The 25,615-nt window shown below is 43.5% G+C and overlaps 2 protein-coding genes across 6 annotated transcripts; both read left to right on the top strand.

Annotated features, from left to right (window-relative positions):
* The first annotated feature begins 534 nt into the window (after positions 1-534).
* LOC116503272 (3-hydroxyacyl-CoA dehydrogenase type-2-like) lies at positions 535-4,907 on the top strand. The gene is made up of 6 exons (XM_032209567.1): positions 535-625; positions 2,002-2,166; positions 2,280-2,444; positions 3,597-3,725; positions 3,978-4,086; positions 4,463-4,907. Exons 1-6 carry the CDS (start codon positions 596-598, stop codon positions 4,651-4,653), a joined length of 789 nt encoding a protein of 262 aa, XP_032065458.1. The 5' UTR covers positions 535-595; the 3' UTR covers positions 4,654-4,907.
* An 8,273-nt stretch (positions 4,908-13,180) lies between these two features.
* LOC116503271 (3-hydroxyacyl-CoA dehydrogenase type-2-like) lies at positions 13,181-20,002 on the top strand. Of its 5 annotated transcripts, none has more exons than XM_032209563.1 (6): positions 13,181-13,283; positions 14,483-14,602; positions 14,760-14,924; positions 17,124-17,252; positions 19,290-19,398; positions 19,774-20,002. In XM_032209563.1, the coding sequence occupies exons 1-6, from the start codon at positions 13,248-13,250 to the stop codon at positions 19,965-19,967; spliced, it is 753 nt and encodes a 250-aa protein (XP_032065454.1). In that variant the 5' UTR covers positions 13,181-13,247; the 3' UTR covers positions 19,968-20,002. The 5 variants fall into 5 exon arrangements, with proteins under 5 accessions (XP_032065454.1, XP_032065453.1, XP_032065456.1 ...); XM_032209562.1 differs by having other exon boundaries at positions 14,483-14,647; XM_032209565.1 differs by lacking the exon at positions 13,181-13,283 and adding an exon at positions 13,385-13,513 and having other exon boundaries at positions 14,483-14,647.
* Positions 20,003-25,615: the final 5,613 nt, after the last annotated feature.

The following is a 25,615-nucleotide window of genomic DNA, read 5'->3' as shown; positions in this document are numbered from 1 at the left end:
AGAAAAATCTGTTGTTCTACTACTCTATCAATGATGGATACTATAGCTTACCAATTCAAATTTAGCAGCTGTCATTCGTACATCTATATGTCCTGAAATCAGTTGCACAGACCAAACTCATTGTAAATGAAAGCTGCAGCGATCACACTCTCCAACTGCTCTCGATTTGCATAGTTTTCCAGTGTCAGAATAGGCCCCCTTCAATCATCATCACCTGTTTCTTTCAGAGTTCCTTGATGTCTAATAATTTTGCACACCCTCCCCAGGGAGCGATTGAGTTAGCTGAACTCTCTCTTAGAGGCTCTCTTGCAAAAAAGAACAACAGCGTCCTAAATGCTGTCTAAGATTGCGCTCTAAAGCCCTGGCCCAAGATAAAAAAACAGCCCTTTTGCCAAATGAAGAGGATCTTCATCAAGATCTGGCTGGACGTAGATGCGAGGACCATAAAACCAAAGAAGGAGAGGAGTTTGGGGCTACAGGTAGGATTGGGTAACACAAAGCCAACCTTGAAGGACCGTCAATCAACTCTGACCGCCACTTCCGCTTCCGCCCCTCTGGGAGGCGGGGCCTTGGAGTCGATGCTTTGCAGGGCATCATGGCGGCGGCGGCGTTGAGGAGCCTGAAGGTAATAAACGGGCGAGACCATGTGGGACGCCGCGCCTGGACTCGGCTACGGAGGGAGCGGGGAGGATTCATGTTAACACCACGGAAGACCGCAGCAGGGAAGGAGAAATTGCGGGAGACCGTCCTCGAGTAGAGAAAGGGACCAGAGGATTTAATCCCCAGTCTTGGGAGGCTCTGAAGAAGACGTTTCATTTTAGAATCCGGAGTTTCCTATGTTCCGGCAATTATCCTAAGGAATAATGTGCCAGAGTAGAAAATGCAATACAATCGCAGCAAATGCAATACGTACGCCATAGGTCAGCTTCAACTGCGGAAAAATTTCAAGCATTTCCCCTAATCTTTCCTAGATTAAATATCAGATCAAATACTGTGCAACGGTGCTTTTCCAAAAGGCAACTGGCCTTTCTTGGTATTTTCTTTGCAAACGTTTCACTTCTCGGATGAGAAGCCAAACCAAGGAACGTCCAGCTGCCTTGGAAAAGCATCTTTGGGACAACCGTGACCCTGGATAGTTGAGAATCTCCATAGATCAAATCCTGCCACTGCCAAGAAGGGTTCTTCCAACTGAATACATATTTGGTAAAACGTATGGAGGAAACCACCTCTGATACCTTTCTGAAAGTTATGTTTTTCTGCCCTTCAAATGCAAATAAAAAGCAGCCCCCCCCCCCCTTCAAAGGTTTATGGAGTTAGTTTTTGTTTCTCATTCAGACAGTTTTGCTGGGAAAATAGTCATTTTACAAACTGACCACTTTTCTGCACTAAACCTGTCCAGGAAGAAACTGTTTTCCCAAATGGTCACATGAGGCAGTTCTGTTACCATTGTTTCCTGGAGAAAAAGACCCAGGGCAGAGGAGAGGAAGGAGGACTTGAAAGTCATTACTCTTGCTTTTCTCTGAAGCAAAGAAACTAGAAGAAAGAGCAACATTTTCTTTTTGAAATACTGGACTGCCTTTTATACTGAGGGAAGTCCGGAGGCACATATTTAGTTATGAGACACATGGAATTGTATTGCATTACCAATTGTACTGCCTGTGAAGTCTGTAGTTATTTTATTTCCCACTCTCTCGGCCTTCCGGAAAGCCACTAAAACCTGGCTGTTCCGGCAGGCCTGGGGCTGTTGACCCCAAAATACGGTCCATCCCCATCTAGAAGGGAGTGTATGGTGTGTTGTTTTTTAAATCTATCTTTTCTTTCTCTGTATTTTATTTTTGATTTTATTTCTGTATTGTAAGACGCCCGGAGTCCTACGGGATTGGGCGGCATATAAATGTTATTAAATTCAAATTCAAATATCCAACACACTTTCCTTCTCCTATTTTCTCCACAACAATACCCCTGTGGGGTAGTAATCTTCTTCTTTTCTTTACCCACCAGGGCATGGTTGGCTTTGTGACCGGTGGGGCTTCTGGGCTGGGCTGTGCCACAGTGGAACGATTAATACAACAGGGAGGCAGTGCTGTGATTGTGGACCTGCCAACGTCTGATGGCGAACGGATGGCCAAGTCGCTGGGAGACAGATGCATCTTTACTCCAGCTGATGTAAAGATGGTTTGATGGGGAGCTGGGGTTTTCTCCCCAGGTGTGAGTAAGGGATGTGGAAAAAGAATACAACAGTAGATTTGGATCATACTCTCAAAACTGTCTTTATTCAGGTAACGTCAGAGTTAGATGTGAAGGCTGCTCTGGCCACAGCAAAGGAGAAATTCGGACATATAGATATGGGAGTGAACTGTGCTGGGGTTGCAGTGGCATTCAAGACGTACAATGTGCATAAAGACCATTCTCATAGTTTGGAGGACTTCCAGAGAGTCATCAACGTGAGTATGTTATGGGACAGACACCTTGGCTCATTATACATTTGTTATTTGATCGTATTCCAACTACTTTCAATTTATTATTTTTTTAAATTAACCTGGCTGCCTTAACAATAAAAAGCAACCCACCGATAATCATCAGCTGAGATAAAAATTGAACCATCACAAACATTGCATGGCCTCTGCCACACATTGGGATTCTCAAGCTCAATGACAAAACCATGCCTTGCTATAGGCAAGTGGGGTTTGGGGGTTCCACCACAAATGCGCGAACGACAAATGCGCGCCTGACTAAACCGCGGTGACTAAACCGCGCCGACAAAACTGCGCGACGAATGAGCCCGGAAGCGTGCCGACAACAGCGCGCCGACAGAAGCGCGCTAACCCTAAACCTAACCCTAAACCTAACCCTAAACCTAACCCTAAACCTAACCCTAAATCTTACCTTAAATTAAATCGCGCTTCTGTCGGCGCGCTGTTGTCGACGCGGTTTTGACATCACGGTTTTAGCGCCGCGGTTTTGTCGGCATGCTTATGACGTTCGCGCTTTTGTCGGGTCACGGGATTTGGGACCAGTGTGATCTTTGGAAGGGATGGTCTTCCAAAGGATGGGTACCATAACAGAATAAATACTTTTCCTGGCAGATAGTGATTCTTAATCAACAGACTCAGAACATGGATCTCCTGCCAGACCTAATGGGGGGGGGGGGGAAGCCATCTTGGCAGAAAGGACTTAGATAATTCACCAGTTAAATTGCATTAAAATTGTTGTAGTGCTCCTCTTCAGGACGTTAGCCAGCTGTTTTCCAGAATAGTTTATTTTATGCCCTTTCCCCACCCAGTTCTTAGCTCCTTTCTACTTCTTATCATCTGAGCAAGTTTACTAGGGGTTTTAATGGCTTTTAAGCTCCAGTACACTTTTTAATCCAGGTTTTCTCCCAAACCTGCAAGTTCCTCTTCCTTGGATGTGGATGCTTTCATAATAGCTATCTAAGCACTGGCAGAGTTGAATTTTCTTTTAGAGGACCATTCAGAACGAAGGCATTGTATTTCCTTGGCCACAAGGAATGCAATGATCTTGCTTGGCGGTGCTGGCTTGGATGAGGGAAACATAATCAAGATTTTGAGTTCTTGGATTTCATTTGTGTTTCTCAGGTCAATGTTGTTGGGACATTCAATGTGATTCGTCTGGTTGCGAGTGTGATGAGTAAAAATGAGCCAAACTCGGATGGACAGAGAGGAGTGATTATCAACACTGCCAGTGTGGCTGCCTTTGAGGGCCAGGTAAATGCTAAGCTAAACTTCCTTTAGTCGGGCTAGCTTCATAGACAAAGGCCAGGAATCCATAATTCAAATAGAATGTATATAGATGAACATGTCAAACTTCTTACAATACAGGCGCACATCACTTAGCAACGTAAATTCCAAGCCCAAATGTGGCTGTACTTTGAGGATGATCTATATGGTCATAGCAAGTGAGTATGTTTTATTATGTCATTTTGAGGCAATTAAACCCTTATTTTTTTCATTATGCAGGTGGGACAGGCTGCCTATTCAGCTTCGAAAGGAGGCATTGTATCAATGACCCTGCCAATCGCCCGAGATCTTGCCTCTATTGGCATTCGTGTTGTTACCATTGCACCAGGTAACCAGAACCACTCTGAATCTAAGCCCTAGGAGAGAAAAGTCAACCTTTTAAAAGGTCTTCGGACATGAGTGAACCGGCAGTAGCGACTGCCGGACCCAGCCCCTGACCGAAGCCTTGCAAACATACGTTTTCATAACCATTGTTGATTGTTTAATTGATTTACTTTATTTTGTTTGGCTTAGTAGTTCAAAGGGCTCCTCAGCAATCCCTTATCAGGTCTCAGACCTCAGTAGTGCTTGGCACACGATTATTAGGAAAGTGAACTCCCTACTTAACTCCTGGAGCAGACAATACATTATGGGCTACTGCTTAATAGGGGTGGCAGTGTGTAGCACCAGGAGGAGCAGCCCTGAGCAGCATTTCTTTCTTCCAGGGCTCTTTGAGACGCCTCTACTGGGGACACTTCCTGACAAAGTTCGGACATTTCTAGCACGACAGGTGCCTTTCCCAAGTCGCCTTGGGGCTCCAGAAGAATATGCTCATCTGGTACAATGCATAGCGGAGAATCCTATGCTAAACGGCGAAGTAATACGGCTTGACGGAGCTATCCGGATGCAGCCCTGAGCCGTACCCCAAGCCTGCAAGAAAAAAAAAAAGGTTGTTCTCCTTGGATCGTAATCACAGTACTAAAATCAAGGTTGGCAAAAGAAATGATTAACATCTGACTCTAAATAAATCACTGATCAGATATTGTTCTTTTCTTTCACTTGCTGTATAAGCTCCCCCTGACGCCCCCATTACTAATAGCCATACAGAAAGCTATATTTTTTTTATGCATCTCCAATTTATTTCAACAGACTTCCCTCTATTTCTGAAAAACAGAGACAATTGTTTCTGGCTAAGTATGTAACATCATGTAACAATATGATTATCCTGATTTATTAGTTCGTGGTTTATCAAACCATAAATGTCCAGTTATCGACAAATGGCTATGTTGTAAACCATAGTTTACAGTTGTTGATTGCAAAAATCACCATAAAACTTTTAACGCATGAATCTCTTGGGGTCATGATGTCTATCTTCTCTTATTGAATTTCTGTATTTTGGCAACCCAGACCCACTTCTTGGTGTGTGTGACTTTTTTCTGGGTATAGTTCCTAATATATTTAAAAGCAGGGAATGAGATGAGAGGTAATGTAAATTGCTATTTCTACACTAAAAATACGAGATTAAAAGCAGTGTTTAATAAATGCAACTTTCACAGCTGTACGTATTGTGAAAGTGGTTTGGAAAATGCACTTTGGACTTGGTGCAAGCCCAATATTTCTCTGCTCTTCATTAAAGCAGCCTGAAAATTTGCTTTTTCGTGCTTGTGCTGAGGCCTGAAAACAGTCAGGTTGCTTTAATGAAGAGAAAAAGAAGGGACAGTTTAAATGTATATTTTTAAAATCCTTTTCAAAGTGCACAGAGCTTTGCCCCAATTTTTCAGGGTTTCTGAAGTGCCCCCCTCAAATGCCATATAAAAGATATATGGTAACAAATATTACTTACTTCTGGTTTATTGAACTATATGAATACATAGCTTTTTGGTCTTATGACTTTTCTCAGCTGTGACTCTGCTCATTTATTATTCATTTCTCTCAAAGAAGAGTGAGTATAAAATGCCTCAAGATAACAAAATGCAACGGAAACCGGGGGGAGAACAGAGAAGGAAAAACACCGGCAGCTATTGGAAGGGAAGTTCCAAAACATGCGTGGCAAGAAAATTCCAATCTTGTTTCAGGAAAATCTTTCTTTTGAAATAAAATTCAAATCTTATCTGGGGATTTCACATAAGGCTCTCTTGCTCTTCTCCTTGAAAAGAGGGAATGGTGGCTTCTCTGGAGCAGAGTGGTTTGGTTCCAGTCATCAACCTATTTCCATATACTGATAGTTCTTGCTTACCAACTGCCTTGTTCAGTGACTGTTTACAGTTATGATAGCGCTGAAAAAGATAACTACAGTCAATGCTTGCATTTATACCTTTTGTACAGTACCAAACCTCAGCCATGTGATTGCCATTGGTGTAGACTTCTTTCTCCAGATACCTCAAGCTGTCAAAGAAAAGAATGTAGTCAGATTGTATGGAAATATCAGCAAGATGTGTGTGTGTGTGTGTGTGTGTGTGTGTGTGTGTGTGTGTGTTTTGAACTGGATCTTGGGGAAGCTCATTCCGGACAGCAGACGCTGCAAGGGAACAGGCATATTCTGGAGGCCTTTTCGGGTGATACATTTCAATTGGAAGCCTTCCCAGCATGCCCAACAGTAGTTCAAAGATGGTGCTTGCAGAGCTCAAACCCAGGGAAATGCATTTCACCCTTCTGTGTAATGTTTTACCCCTGGACAACTTACTTGGCTTTCTGTGCCTCAGCCAATTCGTGGTTGTAACCGTCCAGGCTTTTCTTCAGTTGCTCACGGAAATGCTGTTCCTGCTCCTCCATCTGCATGGCTGCACGATCCGCCAGTTCCCTCTGTCTGTCCCACTCAGCATCCCGTTGCCTTTCAAGTTGCCGAAGTCTCTGCGCATGAAATGTGAGAACAGATCCATTGGGAGGGCAATCCCCGGTTCCCCATTTCAGCACCCCAGGAACTGAAACAGGAGATGTAAGCAAGTTATTGTACTGTACTCTCAACCTCTGCCCCGCGTTGCCACATATCTAGGCGGAGCTCACACAAACCTGAGCTTTTGAAAGGATTCGCTGAGATACAGGAGGTGTGAAGCACTTTCCAACAGTTGAAATTGCAAGATGTGTAAGAATGAATTAGCTGGCTTCCAGGTTTTGTCACCCACCCCTCATACAATTATGGGCCAAGGAAATGTACTGACTAATAATGCCAGCCTCAAGGAAAGGGAAATATAATATACTCTAAATGAGGACTTTTATAAGACCATATTCTTTCCCCGAAATAACTGTTAGGAAAAAGATCCATTACTGAAGAGAGACGAGAGACATTTATTAGGCTGTGGTTATTATTAGGTTCATTTGTCTCCATTCTTTTTCCTTAACTGTAGATTCACAGAGTAAGTAGCCTGCGTGTTTAAGACATTGCCTAGAGCAGTGTTTCTCAATCTTCACAGAAGATTAAAGGAAATGGGGAGAAGAAATCAGAGAAGAGACTTCCAAACAGATTTTCTCCTGCTCCATTGACTGGAATCAACCTTATTAGGAAAGAGAAACACCACTGAAGAACAATGTCTCTCCACCTCACACACACCCCACCCCAAAAAATCCCTGGGCCAGCCCAGAAGGATACCAAGATTAATGGTATCAAAGGCCACTGAGAAATAAAGGAGGATTCCGTCATTTAAATATTGGAAAGATGGGTAAAGAGGGAGTATTTTTCATCAGCTGCTTCAAATATTGACGCATCTCATTTACTAACACAGGTGAAGTGGTAGAAGAGGTATTAAGTGGCCAAGAAGATGATATTGCTGGATCCAAGTCCTCCCGAGAGGAGCCAGATGGGAAGGATCCCGAGGTGGAAGAAGATGGCTAGATTAGCTTCTAAAAGAACAGTGTATCTGGTTGGACTTTACTGTGGGGACCTCAGTGGCACTTTGATGCTGACCAATTGCACTTGGACATGGCAAAAGATGGGGTGTATCAGCAGCGGTCACATAGATCAGTGTTTTTCAACCTTTTTTGTGCAAAGGCACACTTTTTTCATGAAAAAAATCAGGAGGCACACCACCATTAGAAAATGTTAAAAAAATTTAACTCTGTGCCTATATTGACTATATATAAAGTAATTCTCCCACGGCACACCTTACACTATGTCACGGCACACTAGTGTGCCGCGGCACAGTGGTTGAAAAACACTGACATAGATTATTTTGTATCTTTATTTATTGTATTGACTGCATTCCTCTCTCTGCCCTTTTGGGGGCACTATGTGCAAGCACCCTCTTAATTGTTTGATGCTTAGCATCTTCTCCTACCTGCCTGTGTGGGGGCTGTACGCTTCTTTGCCCTGTCCCCTGGTGGCTACTCAGGGTCTTGTCTGCGCAGAGGCCTTTTTAAAACAGCTCAGGGTTTCCTTTTTCCATTCAGCATTATTAAGCTGCTGGCTTTTCGCACCTTCCCTGAACTTCTGCTTATAAGGATTCTACTCCCCCTGTATATATTTTAGCTTTAGTATGCCTGCTAGTGGCCGACCAGTGCCTCATGCCATCAAAGCATAATCCCAGCCTTGCTTTTCCCACGTTGAGGATCGGGCCTAACCAATTGGGACTCATCCATTGCCAACGCAGGGCTCTGCCATTCAAACAGACTTTGTAATAGCTCCTGTTAATCTAAATGGCAACCTTGCACCCATTGGCTTAGCTGAAGCAATAATAACTCTCTGGTTGCGCACAGTATTTTCCTTGGGGTTGATAATGCAAGGAAAAGGGCTGTGATGATGGCTTATTCTTGTGTTCGATACGTTCTCCAGTGCTCCAGTACATGAAAGTAATGGCAAGATGTTTCTAGCAACAACGTGTATATGTGATTTTATGCTCCGGTGTTCTTTATGTATAACTGCAGACCCCACAGAGGCTGTTCTATGCAATGCTACTGATATTTGTAGAAAGGCAACCATTTTCTTTTTTTTTTTAATTGAAAAATTTAAAAAACAAACTTTTACAAATATTTACTTCCCTCCCTCCCCCTCAACCTTCTCTTCCCCCCCCCCCCCGACTTCCCAGAACCAATACAAGGTATAAATCTTTAACAAAAACATGCCTAAATAAGCTTTAAAAAAAAGTTGATACGATCTTTCACTTGAGCTTTAATTCCTCCTTGCTAGGCTAACTCTAAACAATTTAAATTCTTTAATCATAAGCTATCTGAAATTTCTTAGTCCCGTATTTATTTTGAATATAATCAATCCATCTTTTCCAGTCCAATTTATATGTCTCGTTTGAATGGTCCTTGAGATATGCAGATATTTTAGCCATCTCAGCTAGGTTTGTGACTTTCAATGTCCATTCTTGAATCGTAGGCAAATCTTCCTTCTTCCAGTCCTGAGCCACCAAGAGTCTAGCTGTCGTTATTAAATGCAAAATCAAGTTAATCTCTACAACTGTACAATCAGTAATTATACCTAACAAAAATAACAGGGGTAAACTTTATCCTTTTTTAAAGAACATTTTGCATAATCCACCATTTTTTTATTCAAAATGCTTTCACCTTTTTGCAGGTCCACCATATGTGAAAGTAAGTAGCATCAACATAATCACATCTCCAGCATTTAGGTTGTAAATTCGGATACATAGAAGCCAGTTTTTTAGGATCTAAATGCCATCTATAAAACATCTTATAAAAGTTTTCTTTCATATTTTGGGCCTGTGTAAATTTTACATTTCTTACCCAAATCTTTTCCCATGTATCCAACATTATTGGTTCTTCAAAAGTTTGAGCTCATTTTATCATAGAATGATTGTATGATAGAAAGGCAACCATTTTCCTTGGCTGATTTTTTTGTATATTTCGTATCAGGACTTTGTACTTTTTTTATTATAAAAAAAGCACTTAATGTACAAAGCGCTTTCCAACTTGGCGTGTGACTGTTTTATTTTGGACATCTATAGCCTCATATACTGTGCTCACAATGCATATGTAAGTGAGGGTATACAGACAAATTATACTATATATGCTTTACTCTGTTACAGTTTTGTTTCTGGTCAGGAGAACTAGCATGGAGTCAATAGTGAAGGAAGAATATGAGTTATGAAAGAAAAAAAATGAATATGGCATTTTGCATTACATGTAGTCCTCACTTAGCGATTGTAATTGGGATCAGCAAATCTGATGGTAAGCAACAACATTACTAAGAGAAACATATCCATGAGGGATTTAGGCTGTCACTTCCCATTTAGTTGTTAAAGCAAATCAACGTTGGTTTTAAGAGTAGCTGCATTACAGCAACTTGCAATTTTACTGTTGGTTTCTCCATTGACTACTTGTTATAAGCTAATGTCAATCACAAGACAGTGGGACACTGACAATTGTACATACCCACCCACCCCCATTTTTGCAACCCCCAAGTTTTGGTATCACATGATTGCAGGCACAGTGGGACAGTTAAATGACAGGTGATAAAAATTTTTTAGCGCTGTTGTAAATTTGTGCAATTGCTAAATAGGGTAGTTGTTAAGCATGGCCTACCTGTATAATTATATTTTTTTCTTCTGAGCTTTGGAATTAATGCTGATACAATTCTACAATTCACTAGTAAAGAACTAAAAAAAATCTAAACTTCTTGTAAACTCATAATTGCAGAACACCAGGAATCTTGATGGGAAAAAAAGTAAATTCTACAACAGTACTTTTTAAAAAGAAATATTCATTGAGAAATGCATTCCTCATGTAAAAAGCCTGGACACGACAACTTTCTTAGAAATGATTCAATGTGGCCTTTTTTATAGAGTAAATTGCATTTAGCGTCTTTAAGTGGAGGGAAAAGACAATCATTCTTGAGCATCAGACTAAATGTACTTGCATATTTTTGATGTATGGAGATAGGTGTGGAGACAGGTTCATTAGGGTGAACTATTGCATCTTCAATTTCTCATAGAGATACTAGTATTTCAAGTATATGAGAAGGTTGGTATTGGGAAGCATTTAAACATGCAGTCTGTTTTTGTTTTTTGAAATGGTTCAACTTGGAAAGACGATTCCAGCATTTTTTTTCCTCCCTAGGAAATAAAGTAGAGCAACTGAGGATATATAATACATCCTGAAAAATACATCTGACTGCTTGAATAAGTCAAAAATTGGTTACAAAACAAAATAATAAATTTACTCTTTTCCATAGCTTGAAATACACTTTTCCCATTTGAAAGGTTGTCTTTTATAATTTGTATTAATACAATTTATGAATAGAGTGTCATTTTTAAACGTGTGTGGAACTTCATGGCTAGTGAATAATTAAGTGCATTTATTACTGGCACATCCTGTTCTCTATAATGGTTTATTTCCTTTTAACTTTGCGCATCCCTGACTAGAAAAATCTATTGTTCTACTACTCTATCAATGATGGATACTATAGCTTACCAATTCAAATTTAGCAGCTGTCATTCATACATCTATATGTCCTGAAATCAGTTGCACAGATCAAACTCATTGTAAATGAAAGCTGCAGCTATCACACTACTTCATGAATGATTTAGATTATAGTTACAAATTTTGCCAGTTCCTAATAGCCAGTGACACAGTGACTGGTTACATGTACCTGTTTTTCCTTCAGTTAAGCTAGAGAGTTTGATGGAATAGGAGAATAAAATGATACAAAACACTCAGTCCACACAACAACTTAAAAGCAAATTGGAAAGAAAAACTTTTTGTGTTGCCAGTAAGTGATACAGTGCATTATTCATCTGGATTGGATACCTACCTTCTCTATTGTGATCCAGATTGAAATTTGTAGACCCCAACTAATGATTTTATTTACGGTCTCCTATATAAGTTAGAGCCGAGGTGGCGCAGTGGTTAGAGTGCAGTACTGCAGCCACTTCAGCTGACTGCTAAAGCTGCAGTTTGGCGGTTCAAATCTCACCGGCTCAAGGTTGACTCAGCCTTCCATCCTTCCGAGGTGGGTAAAATGAGGACCCGGATTGTTGGGGGCAATATGCTGACTCTGTAAACCGCTTAGAGAGGGCTGAAAGCCCTATGAAGCGGTATATAAGTCTAACTGCTATTGCTAAGTTGCATATTGCGGTAAGTAACATTTAAGGGCAAAGCTAGTAATTTCTACAACCAACCTTAGTCATTCCCTTGCCCTCTTTCCAACTGAGCAAATTAGACTGAATATTGCTACTAAATACCTAATTTTACAAGGAGTCATGAAGCAAAACTGAAAAAATCTGATTTAGGTATACAGTACATTAAGTATCTCAATATACATTTTTATAAAGTTTTACATACATTTTTCTTAATGTACCTTTATAGGTAATCTTATCTCCCTGATATCTAATGTAAAATGGGGTTACAAATGCATGCTCATTTGCCACCAATAGGACCACCTAAATATATTAAAAGAATGTCATGGTTTCTATGTTAACTTTAGCCATAAGCTTTTTAGGATGAACTATTGCATCTTCAATTTCTCATAGAGATACTAGTATTTCAAGTATATGAGAAGGTTGGTATTGGGAAGCATTTAAACATGCAGTCTGTTTTTTTTTCTGAAATGGTTCAACTTGGAAAGACGGTTCCAGCATTTTTTTCCTCCCTAGGAAATAAAGTAGAGCAACTGAGGATATGTAATACATCCTGAAAAATACATCTGACTGCTTGAATAAGTCAAAAATTGGTTACAAAACAAAATAATAAATTTACTCTTTTCCATAGCTTGAAATGCACTTTTCCTTAACTTAACTAATCTTAACTCCCTGATATCTAATGTAAAATGGGGTTACAAATGCATGCTCATTTGCCACCAATAGGACCACTTAAATATATTAAACGAATGTCATGGCTTCTATTGTTAACTTTAGCCATAAGCTTATTAGGCATTAATACTGCTGAGAAAAAGAATACAATTGAATAAAAATAGTTACAAACCCATAATTTTGGGTTCATGGACTTGTATGTAAGCTCCACTCCTAGTTATCTTTTTGGGCACCTCTGTTTGGTTTCCTTAGCATCAATATACAAGTAGATTGCCAATGCCTTTTTATAAGTCCTTTTTTTTAAAAAAAAACTTTTTAGTCTAGCTTTGTAGTTTCTCAGCCAAATATATCTAACTGCTCTCAATTTGCACAGTTTTCCAGTGTCAGAATAGGCCCCCTTCAATCATCATCACCTGTTTCTTTCAGAGTTTCTTGATGTCTAATAATTTTGCACCCCCTCCCCAGGGAGCGATTGAGTTAGCTGAACTCTCTCTTGGAGGCTCTCTTGCAAAAAAGAACAACAGCGTCCTAAATGCTGTCTGGGTAAGATTGCGCTTTAAAGTCCTGGCCCAAGATTTTAAAAAAACAACAGCCCTTTTGCCAAATGAAGAGGATCTTCACCAAGATCTGGTTGGACGTAGATGCGAGGACCATAAAACCAAAGAAGGAGAGGAGTTTGGGGCTACAGGTAGGATTGGGTAACACAAAGCCAACCTTGAAGGACCGTCAATCAACTCTGACCGCCACTTCCGCTTCCGCCCCTCTGGGGGGGCGGGGCTTGAGAGTCGATGTTTTGAAGAGCATCATGGCGTCGTCTTCGTCGTCATTGAGGAGCCTGAAGGTAATATAAGTGGGCGAGACTATGTGGGACGCCGCCAATGGACTTCGCTACAGAGGGAGGGGAGGGAAGGGGGAGGATTCATGTTAACACCACGGAAGACCGCAGCAGGGAAGGAGAAATTGCGGGAGACCGTCCTCGAGTAGAGAAAGGGACCAGAGGAATTAATCCCCAGTCTTGGGAGGCTCTGAAGAAGACGTTTCATTTTAGAATCCGGAGTTTCCTATGTTCCGGCAATTATCCTAAGGAATAATGTGCCAGAGTAGTTAAATGCAATAGAATCGCAGCAAATGCAATAGGTACGCCATAGGTCAGCTTCAACTGCAGCAAAATTTCAAGCATTTTTCCAAATCTTTCCTAATCTCGGTAATATTTAACCCGATCAAATATTACGCAACGGTGTTTTTCCAAAAGGCAACTGGCAACAACGTTTTCTTTTCTTTGCAAACGTTTCACTTCTTGGATGAGAAGCCAAACCAAGGAAAGCCCAGCTGCCTTGGAAAAGCATCTTTGGGACAACCGTGACCCTGGATAGTTGAGAATCTCCATAGATCAAATCCTGCCACTGCCAAGAAGGGTTCTTCCAACTGAATACATATTTGGTAAAACGTATGGAGGAAACCACCTCTGATACCTTTCTGAAAGTTATGTTTTCCTGCCCTTCAAATGCAAATAAAAAGCAGCCCCCCCCCCCTTCAAAGGTTTATGGAGTTAGTTTTTGTTTCTCATTCAGACAGTTTTGCTGGGAAAATAGTCATTTTACAAACTGACCACTTTTCTGCACTAAACCTGTCCAGGAAGAAACTGTTTTCCCAAATGGTCACATGAGGCAGTTCTGTAACCATTGTTTCCTGGAGAAAGAGACCCAGGGCAGAGGAGAGGAAGAAGGACTTGAAAGTCATTACTCTTTTCTCTGAAGCAAAGAAACTAGACGAAAGAGCAAAATTTTCTTTTTGAAATACTGGACTGCCTTTTATACTGAGGGGGGTCTGGAGGCACATATCTAGTAACATGGGATTGTATTGCATTACCAATTGTACTGCCTGTCAAGTCTGTAGTTATTTTATTTATTTTTGTCCCACCTTTTATTTTTGCAAATAACTCATGGTGGCCAACATATCTAACACACTTTCATTCTCCTATTTTCTCCACAACAATACCCCATGTGAGGTAGTAATCTTCTTCTTTTCTTTACCCACCAGGGCATGGTTGGCTTTGTGACCGGTGGGGCTTCTGGGCTGGGCCGTGCCACAGTGGAACGATTAATACAACAGGGAGGCAGTGCTGTGATTGTGGACCTGCCAACGTCTGATGGCGAACAGGTGGCCAAGTCGCTGGGAGACAGATGCATCTTTACTCCAGCTGATGTAAAGATGGTTTGATGGGGAGCTGGGGTTTTCTCCCCAGGTGTGAGTAGGGATGTGGAAAAAGAATACAACAGTAGATTTGGATCACACTCTCAAAACTCTCTTTATTCAGGTAACATCGGAGTCAGATGTGAAGGCTGCACTGGCAACAGCAAAGGAGAAATTTGGCCATATAGATCTGGCAGTGAACTGTGCTGCGATTGTAGTGATATTGAAGACGTACGATGTGCATAAAGATCATACTCATAGTTTGGAGGACTTCCAGAGAATCATCAACGTGAGTATGTTATGAGACAGACACCGTGGCTCATTATACCTTTTTATTTGATCTTATTCCAAGTACTTCCAATTTATTATTTTTTAAATTAACCTGGCTTCCTTAAGAATAAAAATAACCCAGGAGACAGGAGCTGACGTCACAGCAGTACGTGCGATCTCGGAGCTCTGAGATCGCTGTCGATACTTTTGCCGTTGGATGGTCCTTTTGGACCTAAACTATCCCAAAGAGACGGTGACAGGGAAGAGTATGTATTGCTGATCTCAGAGAGATCGCAAAATCCCTGATTGATCCAAGAGAATCTCTTCTTGCTGGCGACAGAATCGCAGCCAAAAATTGCTGAACTTAGGACAGCTCCACAACAGGAGGAAAGCGGAAAGAGAAAGTGTGTTCATCTAGTGAGGAAATTTTATTGTTATAAAAGAGACTGCCCCCCCAAAAAATCAAAGCTAATGAAACTTGCAAAGAAAAAAAATAAGCAGCCAAATTAAGCTATATTGCATTATGTTAAAAATGAAATCATAATGGATATAGTTAGATAAATAATTGAAAATGATAACAATGTACACATATGTATTGGTTTTATAAGAGGAAATTTAGTATGAATTCTAAATGGTGATCATGAAAGGAAGTTTAGAAACTCTTATGTATAAAAGCTTATAATATTAAATAAAAAGAGTAAGTCAAATTTAGTTAAACTAAGACCAAAAAAAGAAATGATGATAGATATTGTTAAATAAATGATTGATAATGATAATAATGTAATATTTGTATTGACATGATAAAAGGGAAATTGTATATAAATTGTAAAGAGTGATTAAGGAAGGAGGTCTAGAAACTTTGTTATTAAACATAATTAATTTTTATTTAGAAAGTGTCATAAAGATATAATGTTGCTGGATGATATTGAAAATAGATAACGGAATCCCATCATGTGGTTTTGCTTTAAACTTTGGAATATTTTATATAAAGGGATGTAAAAACAATCATAGTCATATGAAGATTGAGGTATGATGATAGTAATATATATATATATATATATATATATATATATATATATATATATATATATATATATATATATAATATATATATATATATATATATAGTATTTGTGCTGATATATAAATAAAGGGAGACTAGTATAGATCTATTTCAAGCTATTTAGCTCTCATCAGCTAGCCATACCCTTACTGGGATTTGAACCTGGGCTATATTACATACTAGGCAGACTTCTTAGCCATTAGGCCACAGGCTCTTATCCGTTATCCGTTATCAATAAATATATATTTATTTATTTAATTTAAAACATAATTTGATATGAATTGTAGGTGATGACTGTGGAAGGGATGCAGGAAAGCTGTTTGTAACCAATTAACAATTTGTAATGGAAGATATTTTGTGGTGTTCGTTGTGTTTTGTCTGTGTTTATTCAAAAATAATTTTTTTTTAAAAAAAACAACCCAGCGATATTCATCAGCTGAGGTAAAAATTGAACCATCACAAACATTGCATGGCCTCTGCCACACATTGGGATTCTCAAGCTCAATGACAAAACCATGCCTTGCTATAGGCAAGTAGGGTTTGGGACCACTGTGATCTTTGGGGGGGATGATCTTCCAAAGGATGGGTACCATAACAGAATAAACACTTTTCCTGGCAGATAGTGATTCTTAATCAACAGACTCAGAACATGGATCTCCTGCCAGACCTAATGGGGGGGGGGGAGCCATCTTGGCAGAAAGGACTTAGATAATTCACCAGTTAAATTGCATTAAAATTGTCGTAGTGCTCCTCTTCAGGACGTTAGCCAACTAGTATGCTGTTTTCCAGAATAGTTTATTTTACGCCCTTTCCCCACCCAGTTCTTAGCTCCTTTCTACTTCTTATCATCTGAGCAAGTTTACTAGTGGCTTTAATGGCTTTTAAGCTCCAGTACATTTTTTAATCCAGGTTTTGCCTTGAGAGTATTTTGCCTTCTCCCAAACCTGCAAGTTCCTCTTCCTTGGATGTGGATGCTTTCATAATAGCTATCTAAACACTGGCAGAATTGAATTTTCTTTTAGAGGACCATTCAGAACGAAGGCATTGTATTTCCTTGGCCACTAGGAATGCAATGATCTTGCTTGGCAGTGCTGGCTTGGATGGGGGAAACATAATCAAGATTTTGAGTTCTTGGATTTCATTTGTGTTTCGCAGGTCAATCTTGTTGGGACATTCAATGTGATTCGCCTGGTTGCAGGTGTGATGAGTAAAAATGAGCCAAACTCAGATGGACAGAGAGGAGTGATTATCAACACTGCCAGCGTGGGTGCCTTTGAGGCTCAGGTAAATGCTAAATGGTCGCGCTAGCTTCATTGGCAAAGGCCAGGAATCCATAATTCAAATAAGAATGAATATAGATGGACATGTCAATCTTCTTACAATACAGGCGCATTAAAATATGGGTGCTTCAGAAACCAGATTTTGGGGTGAGCGGGCAAAATAAGTGATCCTATCAATATAGTAAGGGAGTTTGCATTTTTGTAATGGGAATTAACCATTAACTCAGTTAAGTAACCTTCTAGACCTGAAGGACAATAGAACAATTGGGCTGGGGAAGAAGGAATGACATGGCTCATGCTCCTTGGCGTGGAGTATCAGCATGTCATGCCTCATGTGATTTTTAAATGCCATTAAACCTACATTTGAAATTAGTTGGCCCCAGCACTTTTATTTCCAGTTCTTTTTCTTTCTTGCCATTTCCTTTCCTTTGGCTCTCCTTAACTCCAGCAACTTTATTACAATGCTGTTTGACATTCCAATCAGAACTTTCCTTCTGTGTTTCAAAATACACTTCATCTGCTCATGACCATTTGTTCAGGCACCGCTAAGAGTTATGATGGGGCTGAACAAAGGGGCTTACAACTGGTCTCAAATATTACAGCTGTTTATAGCGTCGCTGCAGGCATGTTATCAAAAATCAGGAGTTTGGCAGATTGCCTGCACTTACGATTACAGGGGCAATTCAACTCCTCCTCCCCATCTTTCTTCCTTCCATCTGCCCTTTGGGTCCCCTGCACTCCGCAGCCCTTAATGCCCTAACTGATTTTTGCCATCTTCTTTCTCCCACTGTTGACAAAGCATGCTCACCTTGGCCCTTTACAAAGTAGCTGCTGGCCACATTTTCCCCTGGGTTGTGCATAGCAGTTTCCCGACAAGACCTGGGGAAGAGCCTCACATGGCGAGCAGCTGCCTCGGAGAATCAGGCAGGCCTCACCAGGAGTCGGAGTAAGGAAAGATGGCGACAGTTAGCTGGGGTGGTAGAGTGCAGGGCGGTAAGGGTGACTGAAGCTGGGACTCAGCTAGGACAGCTGCAGCTTCCCAGGACAGCAAGAAGCCCCTTTACATCATGCTGCTGGATTGGGCTGGGTGTTGTGCTGGGTTCCACCACAAATCCGCGAAGCCCTTATCCGCAGAGACATAAGCGCAAAGACTAATCCGCGCCGTTCTAAGCGCTAAGGAAAAACGCGACCCTACCGCGATGACATAATCGCGGAGGGCAAATTCGCGCATTCCCAAGCACTCAGTACCCTAAACCTAACCCTAAACTTAACGCTAAACCTAACCCTAACCCTAAAACAAACCCCTAAACCTAATCCTAATCCTTACCTTAATTGAAATCGGCTTTCTGCCGTGGCGCCGTTTTAAAGCGCCCTTCTGTTGCCGCGGTGATGATGTCGCGGCTTTAGCACCGCGATTTTATCACCACGATTTTGACTAGCGCGGTTGTGCTGCAGCTCAGGGGTTTCTACTTTTTGGTATGACCCACGGCATGTGAAAAAGTCTGCTTTGTGCTGCACTGCTGAGCCACACTGGGGCTGGGCTTTGCACTGTGTTGTATCTTAGGGGCTTCTTGTATCCCCAGAGCTGTGTGTATCAAGAAGTCTTGGAGTTGCAGTGTATTCTTTTCCCAGCTTCCCTATGTTTACACCCATGCGTTCATGCATGCTGCATCCTCTTTTCCCCTGCCTCTGAGCTTGTATCACACTGCAGAATATGCCCCCCAACTCTTGCATGGCTGGTGCTGGGCGTCTCTCCCACTCTCCCGTGGTATCCCCATGCTCCTTACTTGGAACTCCCTCCATCTCCCACAATGACCAACGCATCAATGGGGTGACCGATGTCGCAGCCATATCACACTCACATCCATACTTAAGGAACATGATCATGCAATGCATTACTTTATGACCACATCACTTAGCAGTGTAAATTCCAAGCCCAAATGTGGCCGTACTTGGAGGACGATCTGTATGCTCCTAGCAAGTGAGTATGTTTTATTATGTCATTTTGAGGCAATTAAGCCCTTATTTTTTCATTGTGCAGGTGGGACAGGCTGCCTATTCAGCTTCGAAAGGAGGCATTGTATCAATGACCCTGCCAATCGCCCGAGATCTTGCCTCTATTGGCATTCGTGTTGTTACCATTGCACCAGGTAACCAGAACCACTCTGAATCTAAGCCCTAGGAGAGAAAAGTCAACCTTTTAAAAGGTCTTCGGACATGAGTGAACCGGCAGTAGCGACTGCTGGACCCCACCCCGACCGAAGCCTTGCAAACATGTGTTTTCATAATCAAGTTTGATTGTTTCATTAATTTACTTTATTTTGTTTGGCTTAGTAGTTCAAAGGGCTCCTCAGCAATCCCTTATCAGGTCTCAGACCTCAGTAGTGCTTGGCACACGATTATTAGGAAAGTGAACTCCCTACTTAACTCCTGGAGCAGACAATACATTATGGGCTACTGCTTAATAGGGGTGGCAGTGTGTAGCACCAGGAGGAGTAGCCCTGAGCAGCATTTCTTTCTTCCAGGGCTCTTTGAGACGCCTCTACTGGGGACACTCCCTGAAAACGTTCGGGCATCCTTGGAACGAGAGGTGCCTTTCCCAAGTCGTCTTGGGGCTCCAGAAGAATATGCTCATCTGGTACAATGCATAGCGGAGAATCCTATGCTAAATGGCGAGGTAATACGGCTTGATGGAGCTATCCGATTGAGCTATCCCTGAGCCGTACCCCAACCCTGCAAAAAAAAAAAAAAAAAGGTTGTTCTCTTTGGATTATAATCACAGTACTAAAATCAAGGTTGGTAAAAGAAATGTTTAACATCTGACTCTAAATCAGTGGTTCTCAACAGTCCCTTTGGGGGTTGAATGACCCTTTCACAGAGGTCGCCTAATACCATCAGAAAACACATATTTTCGATGGTCTTAGGAACCAAGACAACACTAAGTGAACCCTTGTTTCAGCCCCGGGTGTAATTGAGGCATCGGCGCTATCCCTGCCCTTCCTCCGCATCCCTCGGCTACCCGCCAAGAACAACCTCCGGCTTACAGAGAGCCTCAGCATTCCTTACTCCTCCGAACTGAGAAATCGGGCTTAGTTCTTAGAGCAGCTTTTCTCACAACCCTCCAGCCCCACCTTGTCTCCGCCCACGCGGAGATTTCTAGGTCCGTGCCAGCTCGATGTGTGTCCTCCGCCATTGCTGCCTCCTTGGGCGTGGCCAAAGGATTTGCACCAGACACCGGCCTCCGTGCTCCGGTTCTCGGCCTCTCACTTGCTGGAAAGCCGCCGGAGCTGCGGGTGCAGTTGCCAGCTTTGATGGGAAAGAGGTGGTGCAGCCCAAAGGAAGGAGCTGGAGGTGGGAGACGGATCCCACGTTTGGGGCTCAGCGCAGCGTGAACACTCCAAGCTCTGCGTCGCCACCGTCGTGGGAAGGGAAGCAGGGAACATGGCTCGGCATTATGGGGGGGCAGAACTGCCTCTTGGGAGCCTGCTTGGTGACTCCCCAGATTAAACTTGGTCTTCGGCCCAAAAGGAGCTATTTCGGTGACTTTCCGGATTGCTATTCTTGTTTTACCGTATTTATCGGCGTATAACACGCAGTTTTAAAACTAAAATTGTAAGCTGAAACCCTGCCTGCGTGTTATACGCCGATACTGCGCGTTATACGCCGGGTCCACTGTTCCCTCTAAGGTGCGCGGCCGCAAGAAACCCCCGCGCAGAGGTTTCTAACTCCCGCGCAGAGGTTTCTTTCAAAGCAAACGTGGGGAAGTCCTTTGCAGGCAGCTAGAACTGGCTGCCTGCAAAGGACCTTCCCAAACTTGTTTCAGCGGCAGCTCTCAGCCTGGCGGCAGCGTCACACAGACTGTGGAAGGAGGGGGAGGAGGAGGGAACTAAAGAGAGCTTTTACCGAGTCTGCGCCCCACAGCCAGGACTGTCCTTGCGCCCCTCAAGCCGCGTTTCTTCCCCGCAAAGCCCTTCGGGCAACCCGAGAGTTCCGCTTGACGCCAGAAGGGCTTTGCAGGAAGAAACGCGGCGTTTCTTCCTGCAAAGCCCTTCTGGCGCCAAAAGGAACTCTCGGGTTGCCCGAAGGGCTTTGCGGGGAAGAAACGCGGCTTGAGGGGCGCCAGGACAGTCCTGGCTGTGGGGCGCAGACTCGGTAAAAGCTCTCTTTAGTTCCCTCCTCCTCCTCCTCCTCCTCCTCCTCCTCCTCCTCCTCCTTCTTTCTGGAGCCCCTTCCTCAAAGATTTGGTACCAAAGCAATGGCGGTGAGGAAGTTGTGTCTTTTGGATTTTGCACTGTTGTCTTTTCAATGGTTCTCAGACTGGTTGAACCTTTAGCAGCTGGGGTGATATTCTTTACTGTTAAGGTTACAATTGGATGTGTTGGACAAATCTTAAAAGATGAAACTTTTATTAAAACGTTTGACTTAACTAAAAACGTCTTCCTTTTTCTTCTTCTTCTTAAATATGATTTATTTATTTATTTTTACTTCAGAAGTTTGATGACCATTGTACAAACTAATCCAACCTAAATGTAGAGGAGGAGAAGAAGGGGGGGGATTTAAAAAGAGCAGAGGAAAAAGAAAAGAAAGCATGAAGAAAACATAAAGAAAGGGATGGGAGGGAGGGAAGGAAGGAAGGCACTTTATGTTGAGGAGTTAATGTTATAATTCATGTTCTAATGTTATAAATTTTAATCCAACATTAAGTTCCGAGCTTCCAAGTCATTTATTTTTAATGAAAAAATTTTTTACTCAAATTTTTGTGTTAAAATGGGGGATGCGTGTTATACGCCGGTGCGTGTTATACGCCGATAAATACGGTACTTCTTTTCCTAATTCTTTCCTGAGGCCTCCTACCTCTCCTGCGCCTCTCTAGCCTCTCCTTAGCACGATCTGTGCTCGCTGCACTCTAGCGAGCCCCAAGCCACCGGTATTTGGTGGGGGGAGATCCCAGGCCGCGTGCCATGGGCGATCCCACGTGGGATCACAGAATCACCGGAGGACAACGCGGATTCTTCAGGTGACGGATCGATGGCGTGGGTGGAGCGGCTCAGTCAGAGCCAGAACTACCTCCCACAGACCAATTAGATCCCACAGACTAGGCTTCCTCCGAATCCCATCTGCCGGCCAGTGTCGGCTGGCAACTCCCTGGGGGAGGGCCTTCTCTGTGGCTGCTCCGGCCCTCTGGAACGATCTCTGCGTTGAGATCCGGACCCTCACCACCCTTCCGGCTTTCCGCAAAGCCATTAAGACCTGACTGTTCCGGCAGGCCTGGGGCTGCTGAATCTCTCAGCCCCACTCGATGGTATGACTGTTGTTTTTTTTAAAATGTGTTTGTCTTTTTATTTTTTCTGTACCCCCTCCCCTCTTCGATTGTTAGCCGCCCTGAGTCTCTCGGGAATAGGGGGCATACAAATTGAATAAATCCAATCCAATCCAACTCAGGCAATTGGACCGCATGGTGGGCGGTCGCCATTTTGGATCGAGGGCTCATGCGCGAAGCTTAAGAAGGCGCACTGGTTTCAGTTGCCACAATGCTTCCAGCACTGCGTTCACCCTGGAGGGCTTCTTGGGCCTGTGCTCCGCCAATAATCCGGGGAGGGCCCTACTGACGACGATGCCCCAGTCTCCCTTCAGCCCGCAGATCGGCGGTGTGGCTGAGAAAAGTGTGGATTTGAAGTAGCGGGGATCATCGTGAGAGGCTAAGGGGGTTTTCAATTTCTCTCCCTTACGGATATGGTGGGTGTGCTAGTGAGCCAGAGAGATGGCAGGGCCAGGAATGGGAACTGGTGCCCTCAGACCCCACCACAGATTCTTGGCATCCTCTATGGCACAAGTCGATAGCTGGCATTCACAGGGCCAACTTAACAGCATTATGGGCCCCCTAGGCAAAGCAGTGTTCTGGGGCCCCTACAGCTACCCACAGGAATAAAAATGTAAATGATAAATATTTCACAATATATAATTACATATTGTTTTGTGATTAATCACTATCCTTTAATTATGTTCAATTTGTAATAATGAAAATACATCCTGCATATCAGATATTTACATTACAATTCCTAACTGTACGTAGCAAAACAGTTATGAAGTAGGAACGAAAATAATTTCATAGTTGGGGGTCACCACAACATGAGGAGAACTGTATTAAAGGGTCACGGAATCGGGAAGGTTGAGAACCACTGATCTATATAAATCACTGGTCAGATATTGTTCTTTTCTTTCGCTTGCTGTATAAGCTCCCCCTGACGCCCCCATTACTAACAGCCATATAGAAAGCTATATTTTTTATGCATTTCCAATTTATTTCAACAGACTTCCCTCTAATTCTGAAAAACAGAGACAATTGTTTCTGGCTAAGTATGTAACAACATGTAACAATATGATTATCCTGATTTACCGTATATACTCGAGTATAGGCCGAGTTTTTCAGCCCACTTTTTGGGCTGAAAAAAGCTGCCTCGGCTTATACTCGAGTCAGTGAAAAATTTGCCCGAAATGGAGGAGAAAAAGGGGCGCCCCTTTTTCTCCTCCATTTCGGGACCCAGTGGAAGTTCTCTGCGTGAGGTGAAATGGCCAGCAGCAGCCTCACTCTCCTGCCGTGGCTTCCGTTTCAGTCGCGCAGAGAACTTCCACTCGCTTCCCGGGCTTGTGTTCTGATGAGGGGGAAAGAGAGGACTTTCCTTACGCCCGCATGAGAGCTGGACGTAAGGACTTTACCCCATTGATGAGGCGGGCGGCGCGGATTGTAGCAAGGACGGCCGCCGATCGCAGCCTGGCTGCGCTGGCGAGGACGGGCGGGGCGGGGTGGGATGAGACTCCCCACTCGCCAAGATGGTAGGACTCCAAGTCCCATCCCCTCCACCCGTCCCCACCAGCGCAGCCCCTGCCGCATCAGCCGGAATCTAATTTCCCCCTCATCAGAGCTCGGCGCGGATTGTAGCAAGGACGGCCGCCAATCGCAGCCCGATTGCGCCAGGGGGTTCCGCTGGTTGAAAGAAAGTCCTTCTTTGCACCAAGCGCTTTTCCCTCCCAACTAATTATAACTAATTATATTAATTAGATAGATCAGTGTTTCTCCACCTTGAAGACTTGAAAATATGTGGACTTCAACTCCCAGAATTCTGGGAGTTGAAGTCCACACACTTTCAAGTCTCCAAGGTGGAGAAACACTGAGATAGATGATCCACTGTGTTTATTTTTGGAAAAAAGCGCCTCCTGCTCTGGACTGCCGGGAACGCGATCGCGTCTCTCTCTCTCTCTCTTCCCCCCACCCCCGGCTGTTCCCACCCGGGAATGTTCTGGTGGGCTAGGCGGAGGGTGCGTGTGCGTGCATGTGTGTCAAGGGTGGGGAGGCTAAGAGGGCGAGGTGAGATCCTGGCGGGGACCGCATTTCACCCGCCGAGCTTCCTTTTCCCCCGTCTTTTCCTCCGCTCGCCGACTTCCTTTCTCCCGTGGCTGACAGGTGGGTGGGTTTCCCTCCTCCTCCTCCCTGCTGGACGTGGATCTGCGGCGTGGGTGGCCGTCCTTGTTGCCCGCCGGCGGCAGGTCGCGGCAAAGAGAGGGAGAGGGAGAGAGAGAGAAATGCCGCCGCTCCCCGGCTCGCCTCTTTTTCCGGGATCGCCGTGATGCTTTGAGTTTTCCTTCTGCGGAGGTGGGGTGGAAAGAAGAAGAAGTGGGGCCCTTCCCCGCTTCTTCTCGGACTACCTAAGCGTTGGGTGCGCTGTCCCCATCTGGGCAAGTAGTGCTGACTCATCAGGTGTCTGGGAACGGGTGGGGCTGAGGAGCGGCTGGGGGTGGGGGGTGTTTCACAGAGCGGCTGGGGGTGGGGGGTGTTTTACAAAGGGATGAGGTGGACTGAATTACCCCCTTGTATCTGCTGGCTGCAGCCTTCTGTGTGCAGAGTCCAGACACTGCTGACTCATCAACATGAGGTCACCCATAAGTATGCTCTGCACACACACAGACACACACACAAAAAAAGGAATGGGGGCTAACTAGGGTTAAGGGGAGGAAAGGAAAAAGGGGGACCCAAACAGATAATCTGCTGATTCATCATTTTGGGGGTAGTCAGACTTGACCTCGGATCCCCTTTCTTTCAGCTGTTTTGTCTATAAGCCCTTGTGACAGTTGCTGACCCTTAGCATTACTGTAGCACTGTGTGTATTTATAGGTAGGGAAGAGTGTGAACATGGTAAAAATGGTTTATGGGGTCATTGGGAATCCTTTGGGGAATGAATGGGAGAGCTGCTGGGATGTCCTTATACTCTGTGCACACCGATGCTGACACTCTTGTTTTGGATGGTAAAATTGTAGGTCCTGAAAACCTTAGCTTTATGGGAACACTCCTTCTGTTGCAGTGCATGTTGT

This window comes from Thamnophis elegans, chromosome 2 (genome assembly GCF_009769535.1).
Source record: "Thamnophis elegans isolate rThaEle1 chromosome 2, rThaEle1.pri, whole genome shotgun sequence".
Lineage (NCBI taxonomy): Eukaryota > Metazoa > Chordata > Lepidosauria > Squamata > Colubridae > Thamnophis > Thamnophis elegans.
This window is presented reverse-complemented; position numbering and strand designations above follow the sequence as displayed.